Source organism: Corvus hawaiiensis, chromosome 24 (assembly GCF_020740725.1).
Source record: "Corvus hawaiiensis isolate bCorHaw1 chromosome 24, bCorHaw1.pri.cur, whole genome shotgun sequence".
NCBI lineage: Eukaryota > Metazoa > Chordata > Aves > Passeriformes > Corvidae > Corvus > Corvus hawaiiensis.
This window is the reverse complement of record NC_063236.1, coordinates 6385191-6412739: the sequence shown is the minus strand read 5'-3', so window position 1 is coordinate 6412739 and position 27549 is coordinate 6385191. Positions and strand designations below refer to the sequence as shown.

At 57.7% G+C, this 27549-nt stretch overlaps 3 protein-coding genes across 4 annotated transcripts in view; 1 reads left to right on the top strand and 2 right to left on the bottom strand.

The window, feature by feature from the left end:
• Positions 1–20: 20 nt before the first annotated feature.
• On the bottom strand, positions 21–8451 carry AMPD2 (adenosine monophosphate deaminase 2). Its single transcript, XM_048327870.1, is given in 19 exon segments — positions 21–1087; positions 1534–1644; positions 1907–2080; positions 2153–2273; positions 2364–2527; positions 2619–2745; positions 2867–3030; positions 3125–3198; positions 3201–3255; positions 3426–3620; positions 3724–3853; positions 4112–4201; positions 4290–4431; positions 4516–4702; positions 4799–4910; positions 5480–5548; positions 5842–5972; positions 6274–6404; positions 8326–8451. Coding segments are annotated over 19 exon segments (2457 nt in total). The 5' UTR covers positions 8396–8451; the 3' UTR covers positions 21–877.
• Positions 8452–10829: 2378 nt separating this feature from the next.
• Positions 10830–18494, top strand: GNAT2 (G protein subunit alpha transducin 2). The gene is made up of 9 exons (XM_048327877.1): positions 10830–11199; positions 12052–12094; positions 12280–12421; positions 12586–12743; positions 13335–13463; positions 13687–13816; positions 15229–15382; positions 15958–16158; positions 17754–18494. The coding sequence occupies exons 1-8, from the start codon at positions 11082–11084 to the stop codon at positions 16146–16148; spliced, it is 1065 nt and encodes a 354-aa protein (XP_048183834.1). The 5' UTR covers positions 10830–11081; the 3' UTR covers positions 16149–16158; positions 17754–18494.
• Positions 18495–19215: 721 nt separating this feature from the next.
• GNAI3 (G protein subunit alpha i3) overlaps positions 19216–27549 on the bottom strand; it is a 28726-nt gene continuing 20392 nt past the window's right edge. Inside the window, exons 5-9 of one of the 2 annotated variants that reach the window (XM_048327874.1) lie at positions 24647–24775; positions 21945–22074; positions 21361–21514; positions 20322–20515; positions 19216–20130 (exon numbers count right to left, since the gene is read on the bottom strand). In XM_048327874.1, the coding sequence (XP_048183831.1) occupies positions 20325–20515; positions 21361–21514; positions 21945–22074; positions 24647–24775 (604 nt within the window). In that variant the 3' untranslated portion in view covers positions 19216–20130; positions 20322–20324. Of the gene's footprint in view, positions 20248–20321; positions 20516–21360; positions 21515–21944; positions 22075–24646; positions 24776–27549 lie in introns of both variants that reach the window. The other variant, XM_048327873.1, reaches the window with a different exon arrangement.

Sequence of the window (27549 nt, the reverse complement as noted above, 5' to 3'; positions counted from 1 at the left end):
CCCACACGTCAGTTCCAGTGTTTTACTTAAATACTTTTATTTTTCATGCTCGGTTAGGGGTTTTTTAAAACTTTGTTGTTTTTATAGTCGCCATAAGGTTTTCCTGGGAATGCCGGCTCCAGATGCAGACGAGCAGGACTGGGATGGGGCTGCAGGGATAGAGGGGGTAATGCCTCACTGGAATGGGAGAAGCCTGGTCCAGCCCGATCTGGGCCACAAACAAACATCTCCTGGGAGTGTTGGGGACAGGGACACATGTCACCTGGTCCCCTTTCCCTTCATCCCTGCGGTGGTGAGGATGAAACATTCCCCATCCCACACCTTGCCTTCCTCCCCGTGGTGATGAGGATGGAGCATCCCCCACCAAGCACCATCCCCCCTGTCCTCTGGGCCACCGTGTCCCCACCAACACCACAGACCTCAGGTCTGGGTTCCTTGGGTTGTCCCTGTGGGGCAGAGAGCAGGCTGAGAGTGGCTGGGGTTAAAGAGCATCAGGACCCAGGGGGGGCTGGGCTGGGCCTCCCACACTGTCACCCCACCAGCACCCAGGACCCCCGACATGTCACTGCGTCCCCAACCTGAGAGGTAAATCCAGGACCCCCCCGGCCGTGCCCTCCCCCACGTCACCTCCTGGTGCCATCAAGCCCAGCAGGGCCCAGCAAGGAGACACCAGTTAAAAACAACAGAAAAAGACCCAAAAAATCACCCATAAAATGACCAAATCAAGATGAAACAGAGAGGACTCAACAAACTCCGTCCCCTGCAGTGGCACCGGTGGCACCAGGACAGCAGCAGGAGCGGCCCCTTCCTAGGGCAGGAGGTAGCGGGTGGGGGAACAGCGGCAGAGCCCCGGGGGGCTCGGGGGGGATCTGGGCAGTCAGTGGGTGCCGAGGGAGATGGTGAGCACGTCCTCCTCCTGGATGGGCTCCAGCTCGGCGCTCTGCACCGCCTGCGTGATGAGCGTCAGCTCCTGGCACAGCGTCTCGAAGCGGTAGCTCACGCGGATGTCGGGAACGTTGGTCCGGCGGATGTCGTTCCCCTCCGGACCCTCCTTCAGGTAGTTGGGACCCAGCCAGTAGCTCTTCACCTGTGGGCGTCAGGACAGGGCCTCGTGGGTGCCCGGCACTCCTGAGTGCTGCCGGGACCCACGGAGGGGGAACTGGGAATGGGAATGGGCAAATGGGAACTGGGAATGGGAATGGGCAAATGGGGGTGAATGGGAATTGGGAATGGGGGAATTGGGGATGGGAGTGGGCAAATGTGGGCGTTGGGGATGGGAATGGGGAATGGAGGTGAATGGGAATTGGGAAGGGGTTTGGGCAAATGGAGGAATGGGGGAATTGGGGAACGGCGGAATTTGGAATAGGAATGGGCAAATGGGAATTAGGAATGCAACTGCAAACTGCAGGATTGGGAATGAGGGAATGGGCAAATGGGAGAATGGGGGAATTGGGAATAGGAATTGGGAAATGGGGGCACACGGAATTAGGAATGGGCAAACTGCAGGATTGGGAATGAGGGAATGGGCCTCACCTTGTGGGAGAAGCCGCTCATGAGGACGCTGTTCCGGGCCAGCTCACACATGTCGCAGGAGCTGAGCTTCCACACCTGGGTGGCGATGCTGTACTCCTCCATCAGCGGCTCCTGAGGGGGGACCGACACCCCTCAGCTCCCGCACAGAGACCCCTCAGGCAGGACAGGGGTCCCCACCTCCTCCCAGCCCCTCCACACCATCATCAGCACCCTCCAGAGTCCATCGGTGCTGCCACTGGTCCCATCTCACCACCAGCCACACTGCACCACCAATCCCACCCCACTACCGACCCCATCCCATCACCCGGCCCGTGCCCACCCCACAACTGTTCTTGGGGTGTCACTGGCTGGTGCCCCCCCCCCAAATGCTCACCTTGGTGAAGTGGAACTGGAGGGGATCATCAGTGGAGAGGGACACCATGAGCCCCCGTGAGAGGTACTCGGGCAGGGGGTTGCGGTGGTAGCTCAGGAAGAGGCTGTTGTTGCTCAGCGGCGACATGGCAATGCCAATCTGCGCCAGGTAGTACAGGTACTGCAGCACAGGGGCCTGGGGGGCACAGAAGGGTGAGCGGGGTCCCACCACACCCCCAGCCCCTCCAGGCACCTCCTCCCCACTCACCTTGCGCAGCAACAACCCGTGGGAGATGTTCTCCGAGACCATGAACCCTGACACGAGGTGGTGGATGGGACCGGCCTCGCCGCAGTGTGGGCGCAGGACGAAGGTGTGGAAGCCCCTCTTCCTGCAACGGGGGTTTGACTGGCACCATCGCCCTCTGACCTCCCCAGAACCTCCTGAGGGGGCGCAGGGTCCGGGCCAGGGCTGTCCTTACCGCCGCAGGTGGTTGAGCACTGTCATGTTGGCATACATGTAGTACAGGTAGTAGGAGTAGGGCGGGTTGTCCTCCTCCACCCAGTTGCCTGGCAAAGGGCTATCCAGGTTGAAAATGTGATGCTCCGGTTTGGATTCATCATCCACGCTGTCGAAGCCGTCCACCTGCAGCAGAGACAGCCCCCGGGTGGGACATCACCCCTCACTCCAGCTGGGTTCAGGTTGGGTGTCCCCAGGAGCAGGACGCAGCACTCACATGCTCCAGGAAGAGGTGCAGCTCTGGGTGCTGGGCAGGGTGGATGGTGGCCTCGTAGAGCGGCAGGAAGATATTCTCCAGCATCTCCTGGAAGTTGGCCAACTGCTTCTTCGTCCGGTAGACGTCACTGTGGGGAATGGACCCCACTCAGAGCCGGCTTTCCCCCCTCTCCTCCCCACCCCAGGCAGCAGTGGGATGTCCTGGATCTCCCCAGCCCAGGTGAGGGTTCCTGTCCCCTCTTTACTCACAAGAGCCGGGGCACCTGCACGAGCCAGCGGACGTTGTTGGAGTGGACGCGGTGGCTGACGGCCCAGCGGGCCAGCTTGTCCCACTCATCCCGGGAGCGGCCGTAGATCGAGAGACGCAGCTCCGCGTTCTGGTACTTGCTCTCCTCCAGGTCTGCCATCACCTCCTGATGGGAAGGGACAAGTGACAACTGTCACTGCTCGGCCACCGGGAAGGGGACACGGGGACCGCCACCACCACGAGGAGGGGAGGTGACCCACCTTGATGATGTGGGCGAAGTACTTCCCTGAGACACGGTTGTCCGTCTTGATGAAGATCTCCCGCAGGATGGACTCCCGATGGGGTTGTACTTGGCGTTGAACTTGTCGAAGCGGTGGAAGGTGTTGCGGTCCTGAACGTGGGGACAGGTGTGACCTGAGACTCCTCATCACCCACCACACCCCCATCCCCAGCCCCCAGCAACCCCCCGCGCCCTGGAAAACCCCCTGGAGAAGATCCCGCAGCCCAACCAAGGATGGGCTGGGGGTCCACTCATCCCCAGGGTTTGGGTGCCTCCCGTACCGCGTGGACATCCAGTGTGTCCACGCTCAGGTCGTAGGCTGTGAGGTTCATCGTCTCAAACACCTCCTTGAGCGTCTGCTCCTTCCCCTTCTCCACGTGGACGATTTCATCCAGGTGCTTCTTCATTGCCCGCTTGATGAAGCGCAAGAGATGCTTCTGGTTCATGCAGGACGAGGCATGGATGTGGGTGTCCACCTGCACCAGTGAGGTGATGCTCAGCCCTGAGACCCTCCAAGAGCTCCCCAGCGAAGCCAGGAACGCCCCCAGGATCTGGGACTAGCTCAGGATCCGCAGGTACCTTGCGGATGTTGTAGAAGTCGCGGTGAGGCACCTTCTTCTGGGCTGCCAGCTCCTTCATCTCATTGAGCAGCACGTGCATCTGGAACTTGTTGCTCAGGTACTGCAGCCGGCGGTAGCAGAAGGATTTACTGCCCAAAACGGGGAAGAGGGGCTCAGTTTGGGGGTGAGGAGGGAGAACATCCAGCCCCGAAAGGCTGGTGCCCACACGGATATGGGAACGCGGACTCTTGGACACGGGCGAGGGTGGACGTGGGAGCTGCACCAGCACCGTGTGCCAGAGCCACTGCCATGTCCTCGGGGCTGTCCCCAGGGTTCTGTCACACCCCTGCCATGGGATCCCACCCAGGGTGGGGTGGGACCCTCCTGGGTGGGACCCTCCCCCTTACATGGGCCCGTTGATGATCAAAGCCATGAGGAAATTCATGTCGGCGATAAACTCCTGCAGGTCGGGGTACGGCAGGTCCAGCTCCGTGCTCCTGTGGGGGGGACACACATGGGGGTCACACAGCCCCCCAAAAATCTCATCACCCCAGTGAGTAGGACCCTCCCCCTCACAAAACTCACTTGTTGGTGATGTCCTGCTTGCTGTAGACATGCACGACACCGTCCACCATCTTCAGCCCAAAGCCCAGGTCCGCCGGCATGTTCTGGGGGTCCCACGTCTCATAAGGGTGCTGCTCGGCAAATGGGGGGTGCACGGGGGCATCTGCCGCCAGGAGACACCAACATCACCCCAAAAGCTCCTCCAGCACCCCAGCCCAGCACAGAGACCCCCCCCCACCGTGCTCACCGGCAGCCACGGGGGTCTCAGGCACCTCCTCGTAGCCACGGGTCTCCAGGGGCTTCTCGGAGAGCTCCTGCAGGTACCGGGCCGTGGTCTTGCAGAAGCTCTGGAGCGACAGCCCCATGTACTTCTCCCGCACGAACAGCGCCTTCACCACGCTCTTGGCCGCATCCAGCAGGTCAGTGAAGGGCACCTGGAGAGGAGAAACCAAACAAAAACCACCCCCAAGCTGGGGTTGGCAGCCTGGAGACCCTTGCCGGGGTTCCGGGGGGGTCAGGGGGAGGCTCACCCCACATTTCTCCTCCCCAGAGATGGTGACCCGCTGGAATTCCCGCTCCAGCAGCGCCTCCCGCTCCTTGGGGACGTGGTCCACCAGGCTGTCGTTCTGCTCCTTGAAGAGCCTGTGAGGACAGACGTGGCCAGTGGGACAATGACAGGTCTGTCCCCATCCTTGTGTCCCTCAACAGCAGCACGAGCCCTACCCCAGGGACTGTGTCCGGTCCTGGGGTGGCAGGAGGGTGACGCTGTCCCCAGGGATGCCACCACCAGGTTGTGGCAGCTGTGCCACTTGTGTCCTCTGGTGGTGGCATTGTCCCCCTTCCCAAAACACATCCCCCAGCCCCACACGAGCACAATGAAAAGTTGGGGGGTGGGGGGCACAAAGCACAAAAAAAAACTCATGACAGAGACAACTCCCAAGCGGAGACAGGAGGGAGAGGGACACACGGCATCGGGCCCCCCATCCGGGGGAAGACAGGGCCAGGACAGGGGTCCTGTGCCAACAGCAGAGCTGGGACCCCCAGCCCACCCCAACCCCCCTCCCCAGGTGCATTGACTCCTTCAGTGGCAGCGAGAGTAGCCGGGAGGGACCTCTTGGCTCCATGCTTGGATGTGCTGGGTCAGAGCGGGGCCAGGTGGGTCCCCGATCCCCCCCGTGGCCCCGGCCGGTGACACCGAGCCGGACACTCACTGTAAGTCCGCAGCACTGTCAATTTTCAGGAAGTCCTGTTTGGCTCTGAGCAAAATGTCGGGCTCAAGTCTGGGGACAAGGAGGCGGCGGTGGAGGGGGGGGACAGCCGGGGGGGACGAGGGGGAGAGAAATGGGGGGGCCGGGGAGAGAAAACACCCCGTTAATGCCGAAACAACAGAAACCAGACAGAAACCAGCCAAAAACTCACTGCAAAGGGGACACCAAGTGCGACACCCACGGGAGAGGGGACACAGAGCTGGCACAGAGGACCGACAGCCTCTTGGGGTGGGGAGGTGGCCTGGCCCCATGCAGGGCTCCCTTTCAGCGATTTGGGGGGATGCGGGGGACCCCCCCAAGCTTACTTGACGTCCTGGCTGATCTGGCGCTCCAGGCGCTGGCGCCGTTCCTCCAGCTGCTCGATGGGACTCTCCTCCGGGAATTCGTACGGAGCCGTCCGCATCTCGTTCTCGGCCAGCGAGCGGCAAAACAGCTCCTGCCCAGAGCAGCCCTGCCATGAGCTGGGGCCAGCCTCAGCCCTGCCAGTGCCAGAAGAGCTCCTGCCTGGAACACCTCTGCCATGAGCTGTGCCCAGAGCAGCCCTGCCATGAGCTGTGCCTGGCCTCAACCCACTGAGCTGGGAGAGAAAGGCTCACAGGGACTCCCACACTCAAAAAGTGGGAAGGGAGGAGGGTTTGGGGAGGATAGGAGTGGGAAAGATGGAACGGAGACCCCCCCCAGCCCCAACATACATTCACCCCCCTCCAGACCTGGTGAACTCGGTGCCCAGGACCCACCTCAGCGATCTCCTTGTATTTGCCATCCATGGAAGTGCGCAGATCCACTGGGAAATGCTTCAGGCAATGGGGGGTCCCGGGCAGGGACCAGGCCGACTGCAGGGGTCGGGCCCCTGGCCCCCCCCGCAGCTCTGCAGGGAGTGGGACAACATCAGCTGGGGGGGTCTGGACCCCTGCCCGGGCAGGAAGGGGTTAATCAGCCCCTCCACAGCTCCCCCTCCCCACCATGGAACTGAGATGCTCTTCCCAATGGGAGTGATGGGGAAACTGAGGCAGCTCAAGGGCAAGAGGGACACCCCCAAATCCCCCTGGGGCACTGGGAGGGCTGCTGGCTCCACTGGGGGGGTGTCAGAAGCCAACGGTGAATGAGGGGCTCAGGGCTGGGGGGCAGGACCCCCATGGCATGGGGGGCACAACACTGGGGTCCATCCCCCTACCAATGCTGCCTCCCTGCCCCCCATCCCACCCCTTCCACCACAGGGGGCACATCCCCAGACTGGGGGGGGAGGGGAGGCAACACCCCCCACTCCAAACACCCCCCACTGTCCCACCCCCCCAGAGCACCCCCTGCTCCCACCAGCACTGGGGCCACTGGGCTGGGGGATGCCCAGAGACACCCCCCCGATGCCAACACCCCCCTCTGCAGCCCCAAACCCACCACAGACCTGGCCGGGGGGGGCACTGGAAATCAGGTCCTACTGGTTAAACTGGGGGCACCAGTAAGAGCCCCCCCACCCAGCACAGCATGGGGGGAAGATCCAGGTCTCCTGAGGAGCCTCCACCCCATGGGCTCCCTGCATCACCCCAGTGGGAATGGAGGTGCTGGGTTGCTGTCACCCAGGGCAGGGACGGCACTGGTGTCATCGGGATGTGCTGGTAGTGCCCTCACCTGGGGCACGGTGACACCCAGGGTGCCCTGTGACCCTGGGACATGTCCTGTGCCACCCACGTGTGTGACAGGTGGCAGCCCTGGTGGCACTCCGGGACCCGCCCCCAACACGGGTGCCAGACAGATGACAACCCCAAGGTGCCACCATCACCCTGTGCCACCATCATCACACTGTGTCCCCACCATCACCTGTGCCACCCACCCAGGACACATGTGGGTCCCCCAGAGTCAGGAGCAGCCCCAGTGACACCCTGAGAGCCCCCAGAAGTACCAGCCAGGTGACAACCCCAAAGTGCCACATCACCCACCCATGTCACCACCATCACCCCAAAGTGCCACCATCACCCTGTGTCACCACTATCACCCTGTTTCACCACCACCATGTGCCACCCCCCCAGAACATGCACGTGCCACCCACGTGTGGGAACAGCCCCAGTGACACCCTGAGACCCTCTCTCAACAGTGCCAGCCAGGTCCCAACCCCAAAGTGCCACCTTGCCCACCCCGTGTCACCATCATCACCCTGTGCCACCCACCCGGGGCACACGAGGGCCCCGCTGACACCCCGAGACCACACCCCGCAGCACTGCCAGCCAGGTGACAGCCCCTAAGTGCCACCTCACCCACTCCGTGCCACAACCACCCCGTGCCCACTGACCCCGAACAGCGACGTCTGGGAACAACCCCGGTGACACCCTGAGACCCCCATCAGTGGTGCCAACCACTGCGAACCCCAAAGTGCCACCTTGTCCACCCCGTGCCAGCAGCCCCCCTCATACCACCCGAGACCACCCCCGCCGTGCCCCCCGCCCCCCCAAACCGGCCCCGCTCCCCCTGCGGGGTCCGCCCCCCCGCATCCCCCTGCGCTCCCCCTCCTTCCTCCTCCTCCTCTTCCTCCGCTCTCACTGCGCCACCGAGGCGCTGCCGGGAGGGGACACACACGACCCCCCCAGCCCCGCTGCCACCCTCCCGGTGCCGGGACACGGCGGTGGGCTCCCACCCCACCAAAAACCCTCCAAGCAGCAACCCTGCACTTCTCCCCCCCCCCCCCAAAACTGATCCCCCCTACTCGCAGCATCGTGTCCCACCCCGCGCTGGGCGCGACCTGGGTGTCCCCGTGGGCTGCCGGGAGGATGGGGGGTATTTGGGGGGGGAGGTCTCACCTGCGGGGCTGGGGGTCTGCAGGCTACCCCGCTTCTTGAAGGGACACTTGGCCGGGGGGGCAGAGGACATGGCGGCTCCGGGGGGGTCGGGGAGGGGCGGAGGGGTTGATGATGATGGTGATGGTGGTGATGATGGTGATGGGGGCGGGGGGCGGTGGGGGGGCCCGGGGGACTCTTACGGCGGCGGGGCCGCAGCGGCCGCTCCCTCCCCTGGTTGATGATTGATGCAGGAACCCGGGAATGGACCAAAGTCCCCAGCGGGGCCCGGCCGGAAACCGGGACGAGGAAGAGGATGGGGCGGGCGGAGGATGTGGCGAGGAGGAGGAGGAGGAGGAAGGAGGCGGCTGCGGCGCTGGAGGGGGGGGGGGGGGGGGGGGGGGGGCAGGACCCGGGATGGGGCTGTGAGCTACGGGGGTGTGGGGCTGAGGCACCCCCGGGACAGACGTGAGCCCCTCACGGACAGCCCTTTTACCCCCCCCAGGACAGCCGTGACAACCCCCAGGCAGCTCTGTCCCTCTGTGGGAACACCCGTGACCCCCACAGACAGTGGGGACCCCCCCCGGGACAGCCCTAAGCCCCTCCTCGGGGGCAGTCGTTACCCCCCGGGTTCAGCCCTAACCTCCCCCCCAAGCAGGCATCGTAACCCCGCGAGAGATGGGGTTGGACCTCCCCCAAAGTGACAGCGGCGCTTCCGAAATAGGGTAACCCCCTCCGAGGTGGGCATTATGCCCCCCCAATAGAGTCATTGCCCCCCCATCCAACAGGGTGTCACTCTTCCCCATGCAGAGACTGCCCCCATCCCAGTGGGAATCCGTGTGCCCCCCAACAGGCACCCCCAGGATGGGCACCCCCAGGATGGGCACCCCCAGCACAGACCGTCACCCCCCATTTAACATTGACCCCCAAAGACACCGCGTACCTCCAAAATCAGCGAATACCCCCCAAAACGGGGCATCGCCTCCTCCATGATGATGATCCCCCCCCCGATACGGTACCGCACCCCAAAAGAAGGACTCACACTGTCACCAGCGCTCCCCCGGCTCAGACCCTGCTGGGGGGGTTGCCCGGAGCCCCCCCTAGGAATGTCCCCATGGAGCCCCTGCTCCTCCAGGTCCCCCAACTCACCCCCCAGCCAAAGTGGGGGCCAGCCCAGAAGCAGAGCCCGGCTGTGGGGGTGCCGGGGGTGCCACCTTTGCCCTTGCCTCGGTCCCCGCGCGTCCCTACCTGGACCGGGGCTCCCGGTGCCGGGGTGGCTCTGGGTGGCTGTCGGGCTGTATCCCCTCCGAGCGCCCCGAGTGTCCCCTAAGCTGCCACCGGCGCGGGGGGGTATTTTTAGCCTCTGTCAGAGCGGAGGGAATGTCACCCACCCCCCTCTGTGCCCCCCACCCCTTGTCGAGGAGGTGAAGGGACAGCGATGTGACACCACCCACCGGGGCCACCGCTGTGCCAGGCTGGGAGGGCACAACAGCCAAGGGGGACAGTGGGGACCCCCAGCCTGAGTCGTGTCCCCTGCCCAGCACTGTCCGCACACCGCGGGGAGGGGGGGGGGGGGTGGTGTCTGGTATTTTAATTGGACCCCCCTCATTAGCGCCGAGTTCATTAGAGGCTCAGAAGGGGCTTTGTGTCCGCGGGGACAGCGGGAACAGAGTGTCCCCAAGCAACGGCGCTGGCAGGGAATTTGCGCCCGGTGGGACGTGGGGACACCGGTGCGGGGACATGGAGCCTCCAGTGGCCCTGTGAAGTGCAGGGATTATGGACACCTTAAACCCAAACATCGGGGACCCCGCAGGACTTTTGGGGGTCCCAAAGCCCACCCCGAGGCGGGGGGATCCCCCTGCGGTGCCCACCTGAAACCAGCTTCGTAGGAGAAAGGGGAGGCACCCACCCGTGCCCCGGGGTTTGGGGGGGCCTGCTGGGCTGGGGGATGGGCTGGGAGGGGGGTGCTGAGCCCGGGAGGAGGAGGAGGAGGAGAAGGAGGGCTGAGCCACGATCCCATTAAAGATCTTAGGCAGCGGGAGGGCGGCACCCAGCGAGGCAGGATTAGGGGGCCTCGTTCCCCACCCCCGGGGGTAATTAGCTCCCTTTTCCCTGCAGGAGGAATCCCCCAGTGCCACCGTCCCCCTGCCATCACCCCCCTGCCACCATCCTGTCCCTCTGTCACCACCCAGTCCCCTGCCACCACTCCAGAGCACCCAGGGGCGGGGGACACACACAGCCAGGGGCTGATCCCATCCTCGATGCCCCCCAAAAGTGGGATCACAGTCCCACAGACATGAGGGAGCCCCAAAGTGATCCCCACTTCCCAAGTCACCCCAGGGGACGAATCCCCACAGGCACAGGGTGTCACGCTGATGCCGCCCCTTATGTAAAGCCCCCTGACCACCTCCCTGAGATGCTCCGTCTTTTTTTTCTCCCTGAGCCCTAATCTTTGCCATCTTGGGCTAATTGGATTTCCTGGGTCACATGGCAAGATAAAAAGTCCCCAAATCCCACCGTCAAAAAAAATCAGGTTATCCATGGGGAATTAAGGGAGAGAGCGGGGGGCAGCCAGCAGCAAGGACCCACCGCGGAGCGCTGCCGGCTTGGGGCACCCCAACATCAGGGTGTGGGGTACCTGGCTTGTCTTTTTTGGAATTTCTGGTTAACTCTCAGTGCCCACCTCGTCCCCGAGGTGTGCCTGTTATCTCCCTGAAGAGCTGGAAAAGCCTGGGGACCTAGAGGAGATTGTGGAGTTATTGGAGGAGGAGAAGGAAGCCATGGGGAGTGGGGCCAGTGCCGAGGACAAGGAGATGGCCAAGAGGTCCAAGGAGCTGGAGAAGAAGCTCCAGGAGGATGCAGATAAGGAGGCCAAGACGGTCAAGTTGCTGCTGCTTGGTAAGGCTGGAGGGGACGTTCCTAGGAGATGTCCCTGTGTTTCCACCTCATTGAGGCTGAGGGGATGTGGGGATGGGGATGGGGACAGGGAGCCCACGTCCCCCTGGGCTCCTCCTGCCCTGTCCCTGGTACCCCTTGGACAAGCTGCCACCAGCCTGGAGTGGCTGTCCCCCCACCCAGACATCTCCAGGGTTATCCCTGGGAAGGGCTGGAGGTCGCATCAGCTCTTGGGGATGGCAGGCACGAAGGGGATGGTGGGGGGGTGGGAGAAGGGACCAAGACAGTGGGTCCCACCGGGGATGCACCACATCTCAGAGGGGTCAGTGAGAGCCTGGGGAGCTCCTGCCACCAGCACCCCAAAACCTGCTGCTGGGTGCCAGGCAGGAGGGGATGGTTCTTTGGGGGTCCCTCCGCACCCCACAGGGCAGGGGGGTGACCCTGTGGGCAGGGGGGTGACTCCACAGGGCAGGGGCCAGCAATGGGGCCTTATCCAGGGTGGGGGGGCTGGGGTCAAGGCGATTAACACCCTAATTCTAAGCAGCTTCCTGTGCTGCCCTAAGCCGCTTACAGCCCCAAAGGCATCGCCAGCACTGCCCACGGCGAGCGGGAGGTGTGGGACCTGGGGGACCTGCACCCAGGAGGTTCCCACCACCCTGGGGGTCCCCAAGCTGTGGTCCCACACAGGGTGCAATGTGTGACAGGAGTGTGGGGATGATGGTGGCGGGAAGAGGCCAGGCTGGGTGTCTAGGCAGGGGACGGGTGGGGGACAGTGGCTTTGGTCCCCATGGGGTGCCCATCACTGTGGCATCAGGCCCTGATGGGCACTAAGGTGTCCCTCCCACCCTTTTCCAGGGGCTGGAGAGTCAGGGAAGAGCACCATCGTGAAGCAGATGAAGTGAGTATGGCCTGAGCCAGACTGGGGAGGGGGAAGCCACCAGCTCTTGGACATGGGGTGGCTGGACCCCCGGTCACCCCCTCCATGGCACCTGGTGGTGGCACCTGTGATTCCCAGTGTGGGGTGGTGATTCCCACCCCAGAGGGGATGTCCTGGTTTGGGGCTGAGGCCGCTGTGCCTGCCAGGATCATCCACCAGGATGGTTACACGGAGGAGGAGTGCATGGAGTTCAAGGCCGTCATCTACGGGAACATCCTCCAGTCCATCCTGGCCATCGTCCGCGCCATGTCCACACTGGGCATCGACTATGCCGAGTCCTCCTGCGCGGTCAGTCGGGGTGGTGTCCCTGTTCCCCCAAACCCCACAACGTGGGGCCAGGGCTGCCCCTGGAACCAGGGTCCATAGCGGCCCCATGTTGTCCCCCCAGTCCCAAGGGCGCTTTGGGGGGACAGCGGCCACGGGAGGGTTGGTGACAAAGGTCCCTCTGGCAGGATGAAGGCCGGCTGCTCTTCAACCTGGCTGACTCCATTGAGGAGGGCACGATGCCCCCTGAGCTGGTCTCCTGCATCAAGAAGCTGTGGAAGGACGGGGGGGTTCAGGCGTGTTTCGACCGCGCCGCCGAGTATCAGCTCAACGACTCAGCCGCGTAGTGAGTGGGGACACAGCGGGCACAACAGGGCCCAGCCTGGGCACCTCCCGGCAGCTCATGGCTGCTTCCAACCCAGCCTGGCAAAATCTGCTCCTGGGAATACCCCGAGCCTGCCAGTCTTCATCCCACCAGTGTCATCGTCCATCCCACCAATATCATCCCCCATCCCACCAGTACCATTCCCCAATCCCACCAGTACTCTTCTCCATCCTACCAGTGCCATTCTCCATCCCACTGCTGCTGTCCTCCATTCCATCAGTGCTGTCCTACATCCTCATCACACCAGCACCATCATCCATCCCACCAGTGTCATCCTTCATCCAGCTGGTGCCATTCTGCATCCCAAAAGTGCCATCCTCCATCCCACTGGTGTCATTTTCCACCCCACCAGTGCCATCCCCCATCCCAAAAGCGCCACTGGCCTGCAGCCCCACCACCCTTGGTGTCCCCCAGCTCCCCCAGGGATGTCACCACCCTGGAGTCCCAGTGTTTGGCAGAGCTCAGCCCCACAGCCATCCCCAAAAATCCGGGGGAAGGGGGAGACATGGGCAGCCCCTTGGCAGCAGGTCACGCCCCTTCCTGTCCCCCCAGTTACCTGAACCAGCTGGACAGGATCACAGCCCCCAACTACCTCCCCAACGAGCAGGATGTGTTGCGATCCCGAGTGAAGACCACGGGGATCATCGAGACCAAGTTCTCTGTCAAAGACCTGAATTTCAGGTGGGTGGGAGCCTCCCGCACCTCCATGACCACTCCTCCATGATTCCCCCCAGCCCTGATGGCGGGGAGGGATTTTGGGATGACCCTGACACTCGAGGGACCACCAACACTCTCCCACGGGTGGTGATTCCTGCTCCCCCGAGGATGTGGTGCTGGGACCGTCACATGGGGGGTGTCAGGACCAGGTGTGTGGGTGTCCCCCTCATCCTTGTCCCCTCCCCAGGATGTTCGACGTGGGAGGGCAGCGCTCAGAGCGGAAGAAGTGGATCCACTGCTTTGAGGGGGTGACCTGCATCATCTTCTGCGGGGCCCTGAGCGCCTATGACATGGTGCTGGTGGAGGACGACGAAGTGGTGGGTCGGGGTCCTGGAGGCACTGGGAGCCAAGGGGGAGAGGAACAGGGAGCTCCAAGGGGGCTGTGGGGAGGGAGGAACAACACTCTGCACTATCAGATGCTCTGGGTGATCCAGGAAAGGTGTGGGAGATGCAGGAGGGAGCTGGTTCCCACCCAGCTGTGCCCAGTAAAGGTGTCTGTGCTTCCTCTGGGCCACGAATCCATGGGTCTGCCCACGAGAAAACCCCTAAGTGCTCCTGAGCACATCCTGAGAGCCACCAGAGAATGGCCACACAGCCAGTCAGCTGGAGCAAAGCCAAAGGGAAGGGCAGGAAGAGCCAGGAACCGGCTGGGATGAAGGAAAACCTGGTCCTAAGGCACCTCGTGCCTCGCTGTGCCCTCTGAGGTAAGGAGGGCAGCTCCCACTCTCCCAGTGTGGAGGCACAGGGACATGAACCAAAGAGCGTCCAGTGAGGGATGCACCAGCAGAGCCCTGGGAAAGCAGCTTGGAGGGCACAGATGTGGAGAGAAAGAACACGGAAGCCCCATAATGGGTTTTTCTTTGAAGAAACAAGAGAGAAGGGGTGAAGATGAGGACAGCAGGAGCAGCTTGTCCCTGGCATCTCCTCCCATGGTCCCATGGCTGCTCCTTGGGATCCAAATACCTTCTCCTGAAGCTGGGTCAGGATCTGCTATCCCTGGGCCCTGCCATGGCCAGGCAGGAGCTCGCAGCCCTTCCTCAACCACGTGCAGAAGGAGAGCACCCTTCCCATGGAAGCCCTTGGGAGAGGCTGGAATGCTCACCCACTGTGGGACAGGGCAAGATTTGGGCAGAGCTGGTGCTCTGCATACAGAAAAGCTGCTGTGAGGGGAAGCTGGATGAGGGAAAACCATCCCTGGAGAACCCACCTGCTGCCCACAGATGGAGGAATCCCCCTTATATAAAGAAAAACCTCCCACTGAACTTGGCTCTGCCTGGATGGATCCTCATTCCCTCAGGATGACCCAGCAGCAAACAAAGAACTCAACATCTGCTCTGAAACTGGAGCTTTTCCTTTTCCCAGCTCCTTTCCAAAACTGTGGATAGCGGCCAGAAGCCGTGGTCCATCAAGAGCATGCCCCTGCTGATTGCAATGGTGCTGCTCACTGAGCATCTTCCTTGCAGGCTGCGAGGTTTCCATGGATAATTTTCCCAGTGAAATCACCACAATCCTTCATTTCTGACAACCCCAGGAGGCACCGGAGCCACTCCCTACCCTGAGCATCACCTGGATTTATGATTTTGGGTGGGCAGGAGGGACTGGGCAGGCAGCAGGACCAGCTGCTGCTGCAGCAACCAGGGAAAAGCTCTTTTCTAGGGAATGGGGGGCTGGGGGTGGGCTGCAGCGGCCCAAAGGGGGTGTCAATCCATGACGATCTGCTTCCCTGCAGAACCGGATGCATGAATCCCTGCACCTTTTCAACAGTATATGCAACCACAAGTTCTTTGCTGCCACCTCCATCATCCTCTTCCTCAACAAGAAGGACCTTTTTGAGGAAAAGATCAAGAAAGTCCACCTCAGCATCTGCTTCCCGGAGTACGATGGTGAGCCCAGAGCTTCCTGGCCTTACCCCTCCTCCTCGAGACCCCCCAAACCAGGGGCTGCGGAGTTGCGTGGTCCCAGCACAGATCTGGCAACTCGGTTTTGGGATATGTTGTGATGGGGCTGGGGAAGGGGAGATGAGGATGATGGAAATTGGCTCCATCCTAAAAAAAGGCTGGGGAAGGGGATGAGGATGAGGAGGATCAGAGCCAGTTTTATCCCAAAAAACGGAAAGGGGAAAGGGATGAGGACGAGGATGACCAGAGTCAGCTCCATCCCAAATAGGGGTGGGGAATGGGATGAGGATGAGGAGGATCAGAGCTGACTCCATCCCAAAAAAAAGGCTGGGGAAGGGCAGGACATGAGGATGAACCAGCTCCATCCTGCTCTGGGGTGGCAAGTCAAACCCTTGGAGGCTGGAGCTGAGGAGAGGACAGATGTGGCCTCGGGAAGGTGTTTGGAAGAACGGAAATGGGGTAAAAAGGAGTTCTGTGCTACGCATGGACAGCTCTCAACCCTTCTCTCCCTCCAACACTCCCCCATGGGAGCAGCTCAGCAGCATTCCCTCCCTCCACAGGTCCCAACACGTTCGAGGACGCAGGGAATTACATCAAGACCCAATTCCTGGATCTCAACATGCGGAAGGACGTGAAGGAGATCTACAGCCACATGACCTGTGCCACAGACACGCAGAACGTCAAGTTCGTCTTCGACGCCGTCACAGACGTGATCATCAAAGAGAACCTCAAGGACTGCGGCCTCTTCTGAGCACCAGCAGGTATGGGAGGGAGGCTGGAGCCAGAAAATAGAGACAGGAGAGGGGAGGAGGGTGGTCAGAGCTGGCTCCATCCCAAAAAGGGCTGGGGAAGGGGATGAGGGAGAGCAGTGCTGGCTCCATCCTAGAAAAAGGACTGGGAAACGGAAAGGGGATGAAGAGGAGGATGATCGGTATCAGCTCCATCACAAAAAGGGCCATCCCACAAAAAACGGGAGGAGGATAAAGATGATCAGAGCTGGATCCCTCCCATAAAGGGCTGGGGAAGGGGACTGGGATGAGAATGATCAGAATTGGCTCCATCTCAGAAAAGACTGGGGAAGGAGAGGGAGATGAGGAAGAGCAGAGCCAGCTCCATCCCAGAAAAAGCTGGGCAAGGGGAAAAGGAAGAGCAGAGTTGGCTCCATCCCATAAAGGACTGGGGAAGAGGAGTGATATGAAAATGATCAGACCTGGATCCCTCCCATAAAGGGCTGGGGGAAGGAGGACGGGGATGAGGAAGAGCAAAGTTGGTTCCATCCCCAAAAAAGGGATAGGGAAAAAGGAAAAGGAAGGGAATGATCAGAACCAGCTCCATCCCAAAAAAAAGGGCTGGGGAAGGGAGAAGGGAATGAAGAAGAGCAGAGCCAGCTCCATCCTCCCTGAAAAAAAGGCTGGGGAAGGGGCTGGAGATAAGGATGAGCAGAGTCAGCTCCATCCCCCAAAAAAGAGCTGGGGATGAGGATGAACAGAGCTGGCTCCATCCCAAAAAAAGGGCTGGGAGGGGGATGAGGACGCTCAGAGCTGGCTCCATCCTGCATTGTGGGGTGTGGGATGTAGGTCCACCTGATTTTGCCATCAAATCCTGGAAATCCTAGGAGTAGGGGAGGGGAGGATGGACTGGGAGCAGTGAGGAGTCTGGGGTGCCATTAGCCCAGGGACGGGGTCACATCCCTGTGCTGAGCTCCCATGGGATTCAGTCTCATCCCACAGTGGGGTGGGCTCAGATGGACAATTCCCATCCTTGCACATGGAGTGATGAAAACAACAGATTCCAGCCCCAATCCTCCCCCTGAGCTAAAGGGAATCATTTTATTTCTCTCCTGTTGCAATTCCACCTGCCCAGGCTCAGCGGATGGGAATATCCCAAGGCACACTCTGCTGCTCTCAGCCTTTTAGCTCATCTTAAAACTTTAATTAGGGTTTATCACCCTAATTAGGGTTTATCATCCTAATTCTTGCACTAGTCTGAGCGGCAGCAGGAGTTCCATCGCCTCTCCCCCCTTTCCAAACAGCTCCCAGCCACTGGCTCCGACACTTTGCTTTTCAGGGAACCTCTGGTGCTTCCCTTATCCTTGAATATTAACAGAAAAGCAGGAAAAAGCTTAAAAAAAAAATCCTCAAGCAGGTTCCCTGCAGGCAGGAGGCACCAGAAGGTGACACCTGGAAAGGGGGGGGAGCGGGATGCTCCATCCTCATCCCCATGGAGGAAGGCACAGGGATGAGGTGACACAAGTCCCTGAACCCCACCTGAGTTTGTCCCTGGTTTCCATAAAATTGCTCCTCTAAGCCCTTCCCTGGGTGTGTTTAACTCCCTGTTCTCTCTCCCTCCCTCCCAGAAGAAGAAAACATTCCCGTCTCACCGTTCTGCTGAGCAGAGCCAAAGGAAGAACCAACCCCCACCACACGTCACTCACTCCCACTTTTTCTATGACCTGCCCAAATCCGCCTCCTTCCAAACCCAAACAAGGAAGGGGCTGAAGCTCAACTTCCTGCTCCCTTTCATGGCCATTTCCTCTTTTTTTTTTTCCAAGGAAGAACCCCTGTTCTCGGCATTTTACAGGAGGTTTGACACCATAGAGCACAGCCAGGAATAGGAATAATGAGGGAGTTTGGGAGGTAGGATAGATGTTGTCCCCTTGCCCATCCCTCTGCAACCCATTCCTGCCCTTGGATCGAAGCTGGATTAATCCAGGCTGGAATTTCTGGGGAAAGTGGAGGCTGAGTTACCTCCAAGTCGCTTCTGGGAACCAACCTCAGTCTTTCTTGGGAACAAACCTCAACCCTTGGGCAGGAGAAATCAGGGGGTTTTGGGGTTGTTTTGGGCCCTACATGGAGGGAATTTCCCAGGCAGGAGGGGCTGGGGAAGGGAATCCCAACTCCAGCCCAGGAATGGGCTGGATAAAGAGGAAATGGTTACTTGAAAGATTTTTGTTCTGCTACTTAGAGCTGCATTTGCTCTGTCTGTTTGTAAATAATCCATAGATGAGCCCTGTATCCATCCTCTCCTTGTTTCCTGCAGAGATCTCCCATCCAGCTTCATTTAACTGTAGGAAAACACAATAAAAGAATACGCATGACGTGGATGTTCTTCCTTTCTCCCACTTCCACTTCGCTCCATTCCTGCGTCCCAGAGCTTGGATCAAGGGAAATTTCACATGCTTTGCAGCCATTCTGGGGGTGTATGGATCTCTGGATCTCACCTGGAACACCCCATGGCCACTGCTGGGCTCCTAGGGGGTGGGATGGGGGTCACCATCCCAAAAAACTTCCTGGCCAGAGCGCCTGGATGAGATGAAGCTCCTGGATGAGTTGAAAGGATGAGTTATCCCATAAGTGGCTGGAAGGGAATTGTTAACCAGACACAGCACCAGAGAGCTTGGAAAAGATTCTAGAACAGGGAATCTCCCTCAGGGCTCTCCTTGCCAGCACCCACAAGCCTCCCTGGGGAATTCATCCTGGATTTCTAACCAAGTGTTCTCAGAACAGTCCCACCTCCATCCTGCAGAAGCACCCAGAGCAGAATTCCCATCAGGTTCACAGCAGCCAGTGAGGTTTGGGCTACAAATAAGCAGTAATTATCCATCTGCCAATAACCCCATGGGCAATGGGATTCCTGGCATGTTCCAATTGTGCCAGCACGACCCAAGTCTTTGGGAGCAGTGGTAGGTGATAAAGCACGAGGAACCTCCCTGTCCAGGTAATTCCCAATTCCCATCAAAGCTCCTCCTTTCCTTCTCCAGCAAAGCACAAAAGCTGAGAACGCTCCTGGAAAAAGGAAGAATAAAGTGGAGAAAAGGCTACAAGCTTTACTCACCATTTTAATACTGCCAACAAGTCTAACAGATCCAACTGTACACATGACAAACTGGGAAGAGTCTGGATGCAATCATGGATCAGCAAAGGAATGTAGGACTGGTTAGGGATGGCACTATAGGGAAACAGGGATTTGGCACCACACAGACAAAGTAAAGGCATGCTCAGGACAGGGCTGGGCAGGGAGGGCCACGGGAAAGGCAGCACAGAATAATCCACCGTTTTCATCCCAAAAAATGCACAGGAATCAGTGGTTTGGGAGCTTGGGAGCAGCAGTTTTCCCCCCAGCGAGGGCTCAGCTCCTCTTCCCACCAAGCCAGGATTATGCTGAGCACAAATCCCTTCCAATACTGGCATAAAACTGGGCTCAAACCCTCAAACAGAACCTAAACCCTCCTTCTGCTGCAAGGAGCCTTTCCCAAAGCCTGGGGGGGTGCAGGATGGTAACAAATCACACATGGAAAAAAAGCCGAAGCTCTAAGGATCCCTTAGTAGCTGCAGAAATATTAAATCCTGGCCATAGCAAGTGTTAAAAACAAGGAATTCCTGCTAAGAGGAATATTTTCTGCAGGATCTGCTCACATGTGCATAGTTAAGTGATTTTTTTTTTGTTGCTTTTTTTTAATTATTATTATTTTTAAAACAAGGTTTGCAAATAAAGAAATAAAGTTTAGTAAAGTTATAGTTTTCTCGATGGAAAAAAAAAATAACCTTAAAAACAGACTAGTGGTGGCTTGTTAACCAAAGGAAGAGAGAAAGCTACATATCCAAGGTCTGGAATCCAGCTGGAATCCACCGCACACCCCGGAGATCACGCCGTCCAACGATGCCAGGAGGATCTACTCCCACTACGTGGCTTCACTGTGCCCTAATTCCACATCCCACAGCAACAGAAGGTCCCTAAGACAGAAGATTGTGCTAAAGAATTCCAGGATTCCACGTGTTCCCTGCTCCTGGGTCATGCTCGTCGCTGTCCCCACGAGGCAGCAGGAGGCTGGGGCTCACCAGGCAGAAACACTGGGAAGGAAACCAGGAATGTAGAAGGGAGCAGAGAGAGCCGTTCCCAGCGGGACACCCGGAGCTGCATTTACCTCTCAGTAGAGCCCACACTCCTTGAGGTTGTTTTTGATGATGACGTCGGTGACGGCGTCGAAGACGAACTGGACGTTCTTGGTGTCGGTGGCGCAGGTGAAGTGGGTGTAGATCTCCTTGGTGTCCTTCCTCCGGTTCAGATCCTCGAACTGGCACTGGATGTAGGCGGCTGCCTCCTCGTACGTGTTGGAGCCTGGAAAGGAAAAGATCCCTGGCTTTGCCCACCAGCTCACGGGAGCTTTTAAGTCCGTATTAAACTGCTTGCAACCATCTGCCTTATCCAGCTACAAATCCAAATCCACCATTAACTCCTTCTAGGAGATCTGAGCTCTATTCCCAGCTCCTGGGCAGTGACCTTGGACATGGGATCCAGGGATTGCTGTGTGCTGGGACAGCCACGCTCCACAAAAGTGACAAATCATGGGAATCACGGGCTGGAAGGGACCTTCAAGCCCATTTCATTTCACCCCCTGCCATGAATAGGGACACCCTGCACTACACCAGGTTGCTCCAAGCCTTGTCCAGCCTGGCCTGGAGCACTTGCAGGGACAGGGAATCCACATCTTCTCTGGGAATCAAAGAAATCAACAGGTTTGAAGAGATTGGAAGGGTTTTTTAAACATGTAAATGCCTCGAGCAGTGTCCAGGTAAAGCCTTCCACCTGTGTGGAACCACAGCAGGCATGGGCTCCAGAAGAATCCACGCCAAACACGGACACTCCAGGGTGGACAGGAGCCAGAGCAGGATGTGGTTAAGTTCCACATCCTCCAAAACTGAATTTAAATGGAATTATTGTCCCAGTAAGGTGTGGAAAAGGAGGAGTGACCTCGATTTGCTGGAGCGCAACACTTTGGGGTTCATATTCCAGGGAAGGACAAAGGTTGTTTCCAAGCACAGCTCTTCCAAGAAAACAAGCTACCTGGTGCCCACTGAACAGGCCAGAGACACTGTCCAGGAGACACAGGCAAGGAATTGGGGGAAAAGTTTGTAACTGATTCTGGGCTGTGTAAGGCTCTGACTCACTCATTCCCGGCCTACCTGTGTACTCCGGGTAGCAGATCGTTAGTGGGCTCTTCTTAATCTTCTCCTCAAACAGGTCTTTCTTGTTCAGGAAGAGGATGATGGAGGTGTCTGTGAACCATTTGTTGTTACAAATGCTGTCAAAGAGTTTCATACTCTCATGCATCCGGTTCTGGAAAAAGAAATCCAATGGGAGAGATGTTAGGGAAGGGTGGGATGGGGGACAGAGGATCTGCTGCACAGGCCAGACTCAAAATTGGGGTGTCACCGCCACATCCTCGCTGCCATTGCCCCAGGAGGAGCACAGGGGGACAAGTCACCTCCTCCTGTTCCTTCCTGGAGTGACTCACACGTAGGGAACAAGCCATGAGAACAACTCCAGGCACCTCCCAGCAACCAGGACAGTGGAAAACCTCATTGATGGGTTGTGTTTATCACTTTGTGGGGCAAGATTCCACCGGCTGATCCAAGGAGTGCTTGTCCTTGCAGCTCTCAGACAATTTAACAGGAGGAATATGCCAGGAACATTCCAGCCTGCTGCAGGATGGAGCTAGGATGCTCCCAGCTCCCTTCCATGCAGCCATAAACCCCACATCACGCACCATCTCCTCGTCCTCAGCCAGCACGAGGTCGTAGTCGCTCAGGGCCACGCAGAAAATGATGGCTGTCACTCCCTCGAAGCAGTGGATCCACTTCTTCCGCTCTGAGCGCTGCCCTCCCACGTCGAACATCCTGGCAGAGGCGGAAGAAGCAGCTCAGGAGCTGAGCACACCCCTCCTGCCTGGCCCCCGTGGCGTTCCCAAGGATGGGGAAGGCTGAGCAGCAGGTTGGGAACACGCAGGGTTTCAGGAGCTTCCCTCAGGAAAGGGGGTTTTAAAATTCCCATCTTGGGAGAGGGGATTTTAAATCAGAATTCTCTATTTTCTTTCAAGCCAGGGTGGATAGAGCTTGCAGCAACCTGGGCTAGTGGAAGGTGTCCCTGCCTGTCTGGTTCCAGGTGTCCCCGGATGAGATTTAACATCCCTTCCAAGCCAAACCATTCCACGACTCTGGTTTTCAGCAGGAAGAACTGGAAGCTACCATCCAGAGCTCTGCTGATTTTGTTCTCTCTCCTATTTCCTTAGCAACAACCCATTTGCTTGACTGGACTCCAAACACCTTCTCACAGCGCTTCCAGGGAAATGGATTATCGGGAACACGCTACACCTGCAAGCTCCTGCTGGGACCCAGGAAGAAATTAATGGGGTTAAGAAATAATTTCATGTATTAAAAAATAATCTGAGGTACTGGAGGTTAAAGGCTGTGCAGCTGCTTACGGGATTTCTGTAAAAATTAAATTAATTTCTAATTAAATAGGAATTTGTGTCACAGGTAGTTCCAGCCCCCTGCTCATCCAAATATTTTGATGAAAGCCCAGGATTGGGATTTAATTAAATCAAGTTAATATCTGAGTTATTAAGTCATAGATATTGATTTGTTCCCAGAGCAGACAAGGAGCTGTCCAGGGGGGAATTTAATGATACTGAACTAACTCCCATCTCCTATTTAACCCTCTGGTCTAGAAGGAAAGATGGAAATCTCTGTGAGGATCCAGGATATTTACATGGCTGGAATCATTTGCCGTTAGCACAGAGAGATCCATGAAGGAAGAGCATCCCTGACAACTCAGCTCATCCCAATTCCAGTCACTGCAGCTTCCCCATCCCATTATTAATGGCTGAGATGGAATATCAAGGCAGAGCTGGCAGCACCAGGGTTTCCCAAGGATTAATGCTTCCCTTTGTGGAGCAAATCCCTCCAGGACAGCACCTCGCCCTGCACATGATCGATGGCTCCGGGTGGGATCAGGAAGGAGGGTGGAGATGATTAAAGGAACACACTGGAGATGCTAATCCTGATCCATCACCACGAGAAGACAAGTTATTCCTTGGATGGACCAGAAGCTGCATAAATAAATCGATGATGCTGAGTATTTTGGCATTTTTGTTAAAAATGTTCTTAAATTGCACAGTTCAGAAGCCAAAATGCTGCTCTCCCAAAAACTGTGCAAAGGTTTCCTTCTCCAGAGGAGACCATGGAGATGCTCCAAGGACTGGAGCCCCTCTGCTCTGGAGCCAGGCTGGGAGAGCTGGGAAGGAGAAGGCTCCAGAGAAACCTGAGAGTCCAGTACCTAAAGGGGCTCCAGGAGAGCTGGAGAGGGACTTGGGACAAGGTCCTGGAGGGACAGGACACAGGGAATGGCTTCCCACTGCCAGAGGGCAGGGTTAGATGGGATCTTGGGAAGGAATTCTCCCTTGTGAGGGTGGGGAGGCCCTGGCACAGGGTGCCCAGAGCAGCTGTGGCTGCCCCTGGATCCCTGGAAGCATCCAAGGCCAGGTTGGACGGGGCTTGGAGCAATGTGGGACAGTGGAAGGTGTCCCTGCCCATGGCAGGGGTGGGACTGAATGGGATTTAAGATCCCTTCCAATCCAAACCAGTCTGGGATCCTGTTAAAACCCTTGGATTTTGCTGCAACTCCATCAGAGTGTTTCACAGCCCATTTATAAAGAAGCCAACAAATGCTTTTCAGGAACACGAACAGGAAAGGCTCCAAACCATTGGCACAGACAGAGGGAATGGGGCTGAGCCACAGGCACTGCGCTGTCCTACACCCAGCCTCCGGCACTGGAGTGCCCTGGGGCTCCAGCTGCTTGTCAGGAGCACACGTGGGATCTGAAGCGAGGAATTCCTAAGCAGCAGGAAGGGGAGCTACAGGGATCCAAGGTGAGGAAGGAGGGATGCAGCCTCAGCATACGGAGGCAGTGGGAGCCGCTCTGAGGTTAGAGGAAGCTCGTTAGTGACATGTAAAGGGACACTGCCAGGAGCAGGCTGGATCCACAGCCTGGCAGGGACTGGATCAGCAGAGGGGACAGGAAAGTCCCAGCCCCTGCAGTGCCAGGCACAGGCTGGCAATTCCAAGAGGAACACATGGAGCACACCATGCATCCCGGAGCCACAGCCTGGCTGCAGGCACGCCTCGGTTCCTCTGCTCCGAGGAAAGGGTTAAACTCAAACTCAAACTCCAGTCAGTGTCCTTTTAGTATTATTTTTGGGATTGGATCCTGGAAACGAGCAGTCAGTACCTGTGTCTGCGATTCCAACATAAAAGCAGCTGAAAAGAACAGAAGGCAAATCAAAGTCAAACCGGTCTCTCCAGTGAGCGCCGCCAGCGGAGAGGGATAACGGAGGGAAGGAGGACAGTTAAACCAGGAGCAAGTGTGGGATGTCCCCCCAGCACGGGGCACGGGCAGAGCCCCTCACTCACTTGAAATACAGGTCCTTGAAGGTGAAGTGAGTCTCCACGATTCCTGTAGTTTTCACTCTGGTCCGCAGCACATCCTGCTGAGTGGGAATGTAGGTCGGCTGGGATATTCTATCCAAGTCATTTAGGTAACTAAACCAGAAGAGACAACACAAGAGGCTTTTTTTAGTCGGCTGTCTCACCATGAATCTTTTATAAACTGCAGAACAAAGCACAGAATTTATTTATCTCCCTCACACAGCACAGCCATGGAAGCAAACAACCCCCCTGGGCTGTCCTGAGGGATGTTTTGGGGGTTTGGGGATTTTAACCCCTCCCTGGATGACCTTGGAGGTGGTGCTGGTGGAGCTGAGCTGGCTGGGGAGGGCAGGGAGGGAATGCAGAGCCGTGCCAGGGCTGGATTTCCCAGGGCAATCCACAGTCAAGGTCTCTCGCTTCAAAGCACAAGGCAATAAATCCAAGGGTTTGCTGTTAAAGGCAGGGATGCGTCAAAGGAGCCGGGAGGGAGGGATGAAGCCTTAAAAACCATCCCAAACCAGGCAGATCCAGTCACCTCCTTCCCCAACAAGCTGACACAACACTCTCTGAGGATACAGCCCCGAAGAAGCCACATCCTTGCAGCAATTTTCCCATCAAGACCCCAGCTAATTCCAGCCCCAGCACATTCCTCTTGGAGTTCAGCTCTCAGGCACACCGGCACGAGGCATAGATGATCCCCAGCGGGATCAGAAATCCCACTCCAGCCAGCAACACCTCTGAGCTCATCTTCCCTCCAGGCTCAGCCTCCTGCTTTCACAAAGATGACAGGGATCCTACAGCTCTGCTGGGATGGCACAGGCCTTACTCTTTCTCCAGAGCAGGTTTTAATCAGCACAGCCCTGTGTCACTGGGAGGATTCAGGGGCACGAGGGCTCTGATGGGTGTAATAAACCCTCCCAGAACACACATTATTATCACAGATCCATTGTCAGCCAGGAATCGCTTCTTCCCATGTGCCTGGAAGCTGTGCTAGGAACCCCAGCAACACATCCCTCCTCCACCAGCTCCAGCACATTCCTGGCCAGGACTGCCAGGATTTGCAGAGCCCTGCCTTGTTTCTAAACCCCAGATCCCAATGATCTGCCAGGACCTGCCCGGTGCCACGGGGCTTTTCCCACAGAGCTGGCATCTGAGAGTGGATTTAGTGCAGGAAGAGCCAGTCCTCTCATCCCTCCCTCAGCTCCAAAGGGACGGCAGGTCTGAGCTGCTCTGTGACCAGGGTTGAGCCTGGCTTTAGTTTCGGTTTAGTAAAACACGAATTGGAAGGTATTTACCTTCCAGAGCTTCTACCAAGGAATATTTCTGCTGAGGAAGTCACATGCACAGATTTTTTTTCTCCTCTCTCTCTCCTACCAGCTTAAGTTGATCTGAGCTGCAATGGATCAAAAGCCAGTGGGAATGCTAAGAACTGACCCAGCAGCTCCTCAAAGCCTGGCTTTGGTACAGGTCACACCACCGATGTGATAAATCATGGAATCATTTGGGTTGGAAAAGACCTTTAAGATAGAGTCCAACTTATCCCACCACTGCCAAGCCCAAGCTGAAGCTATAAAGCACCTGCTCCCAACAGTCAGTTGGAAGTTTGGGCACTGAAAAGGGTGTAATTCCTAATTCAGGCTTTTGGAGCAGCCAGGGAGGAGGGAATGGATCTGGCAAACTCCCACCAAACAAACTCGATCAGGGAATAAGGTGTATCAGATTCAGTGGTGCTGCCTGAAACAATAAATTTTGCCAGACTAATTCCAGGGAGATCTAAAGGGCAAATCCCACAGAAAGATAAGCAGCTGGAAAACCCAGCAAAGGGGATTTCTGGGAAACCCTGGAAGCCCTGCCAAGTGTGGGAAGAGGAAGCAGCTCTGTCCTCCCAAAAATCCAGGCTGCGGAGCCCAGCTAGTGCCACTTATATTTCAGATTAAGTGGAACTTGAAAAAGACACTCCAAAAAGCTGGAAAAGCACACTCTGAATTTCCTTGCTCCCAGTGACTGCTGGCCCCGGCTGCCACAGTCAGACTGCTCCCAGTCAGAGACACCCCTCACAAACAGCTCTGAGAACAAACACAGACCTTGCTGTGCCTCTCCTCATCCCACACATTTCCAATCCCTTCCCACCACCTCCTTCACCTCCATATGCTGAGGCTGCATCTCTCCTTCCCCCCTTGGATCCCTGTGTTTACAGAGCCAGCTATTCCTCATCCTTCAACACCACAAGCTTCCAAAAAGCCAATTTAGGTTTGTTTTCCTTATTTTTTCATGCTTAAAATGAGGTCCTGAGTACAAAAAAGTGCTGATCAAACCTACAGTGGCACTCATTTGTCCTGCTGACTCTCCAAGCATTCCTGGGACAACCTATGTGTGCAGAGATCATCAAATCCCAGAATTCCAGGATGGTTTGGGTGGGAAGAGACCTTAAAGCCCATCTCTTTCCACCCCTGCCATGGGCAGGGACACCTCCCACTATCCCAGGTTGCTCCAAGCTCTGTCCAACCTGGCCTTGGACACTTCCAGGGATCCAGGGGCAGCCCCAGCTGCTCTGGGCACCCTGTGCCAGGGCCTCCCCACCCTCACAGGGAGGGATTTCTCCTCAATATCCCATCTATCCCTGCCCTCTGGCAGTGGGAAGCCGTTCCCCCTTGTTGAGTCACTCCAGGCCCTTGGCTGAAGCCCCCCTCCAGCTTTAGGTACTTGAAGGAGCTCTAACATCTCCCTGGAGCCTTCTCTTCTCCAGGCTGTACATTCCCAGCTCTCTGATCACGCTGTATTGGGAATTCCAGTCTGATCAGGAAACGTGCCAGCTCCAGTCCTGTCTCATCCCACACCCAGACAGTTCTAGGAAGCACCGATGGCAGGACAGGGACGCTGGGATGTGG

What these genes read in the sequence shown, in the direction of transcription:
- GNAT2 (XM_048327877.1), top strand. Translation starts at nt 11,082, where the DNA reads ATGGGGAGTGGGGCCAGTGCCGAGGACAAGGAGATGGCCAAGAGGTCC. An exon ending in ACCATCGTGAAGCAGATGAA is followed by an intron (nt 12,095 to 12,279) that starts GTGAGTATGGCC and finishes TGTGCCTGCCAG; the next exon opens with GATCATCCACCAGGATGGTT. An exon ending in GTCAAAGACCTGAATTTCAG is followed by an intron (nt 13,464 to 13,686) that starts GTGGGTGGGAGC and finishes TCCCCTCCCCAG; the next exon opens with GATGTTCGACGTGGGAGGGC.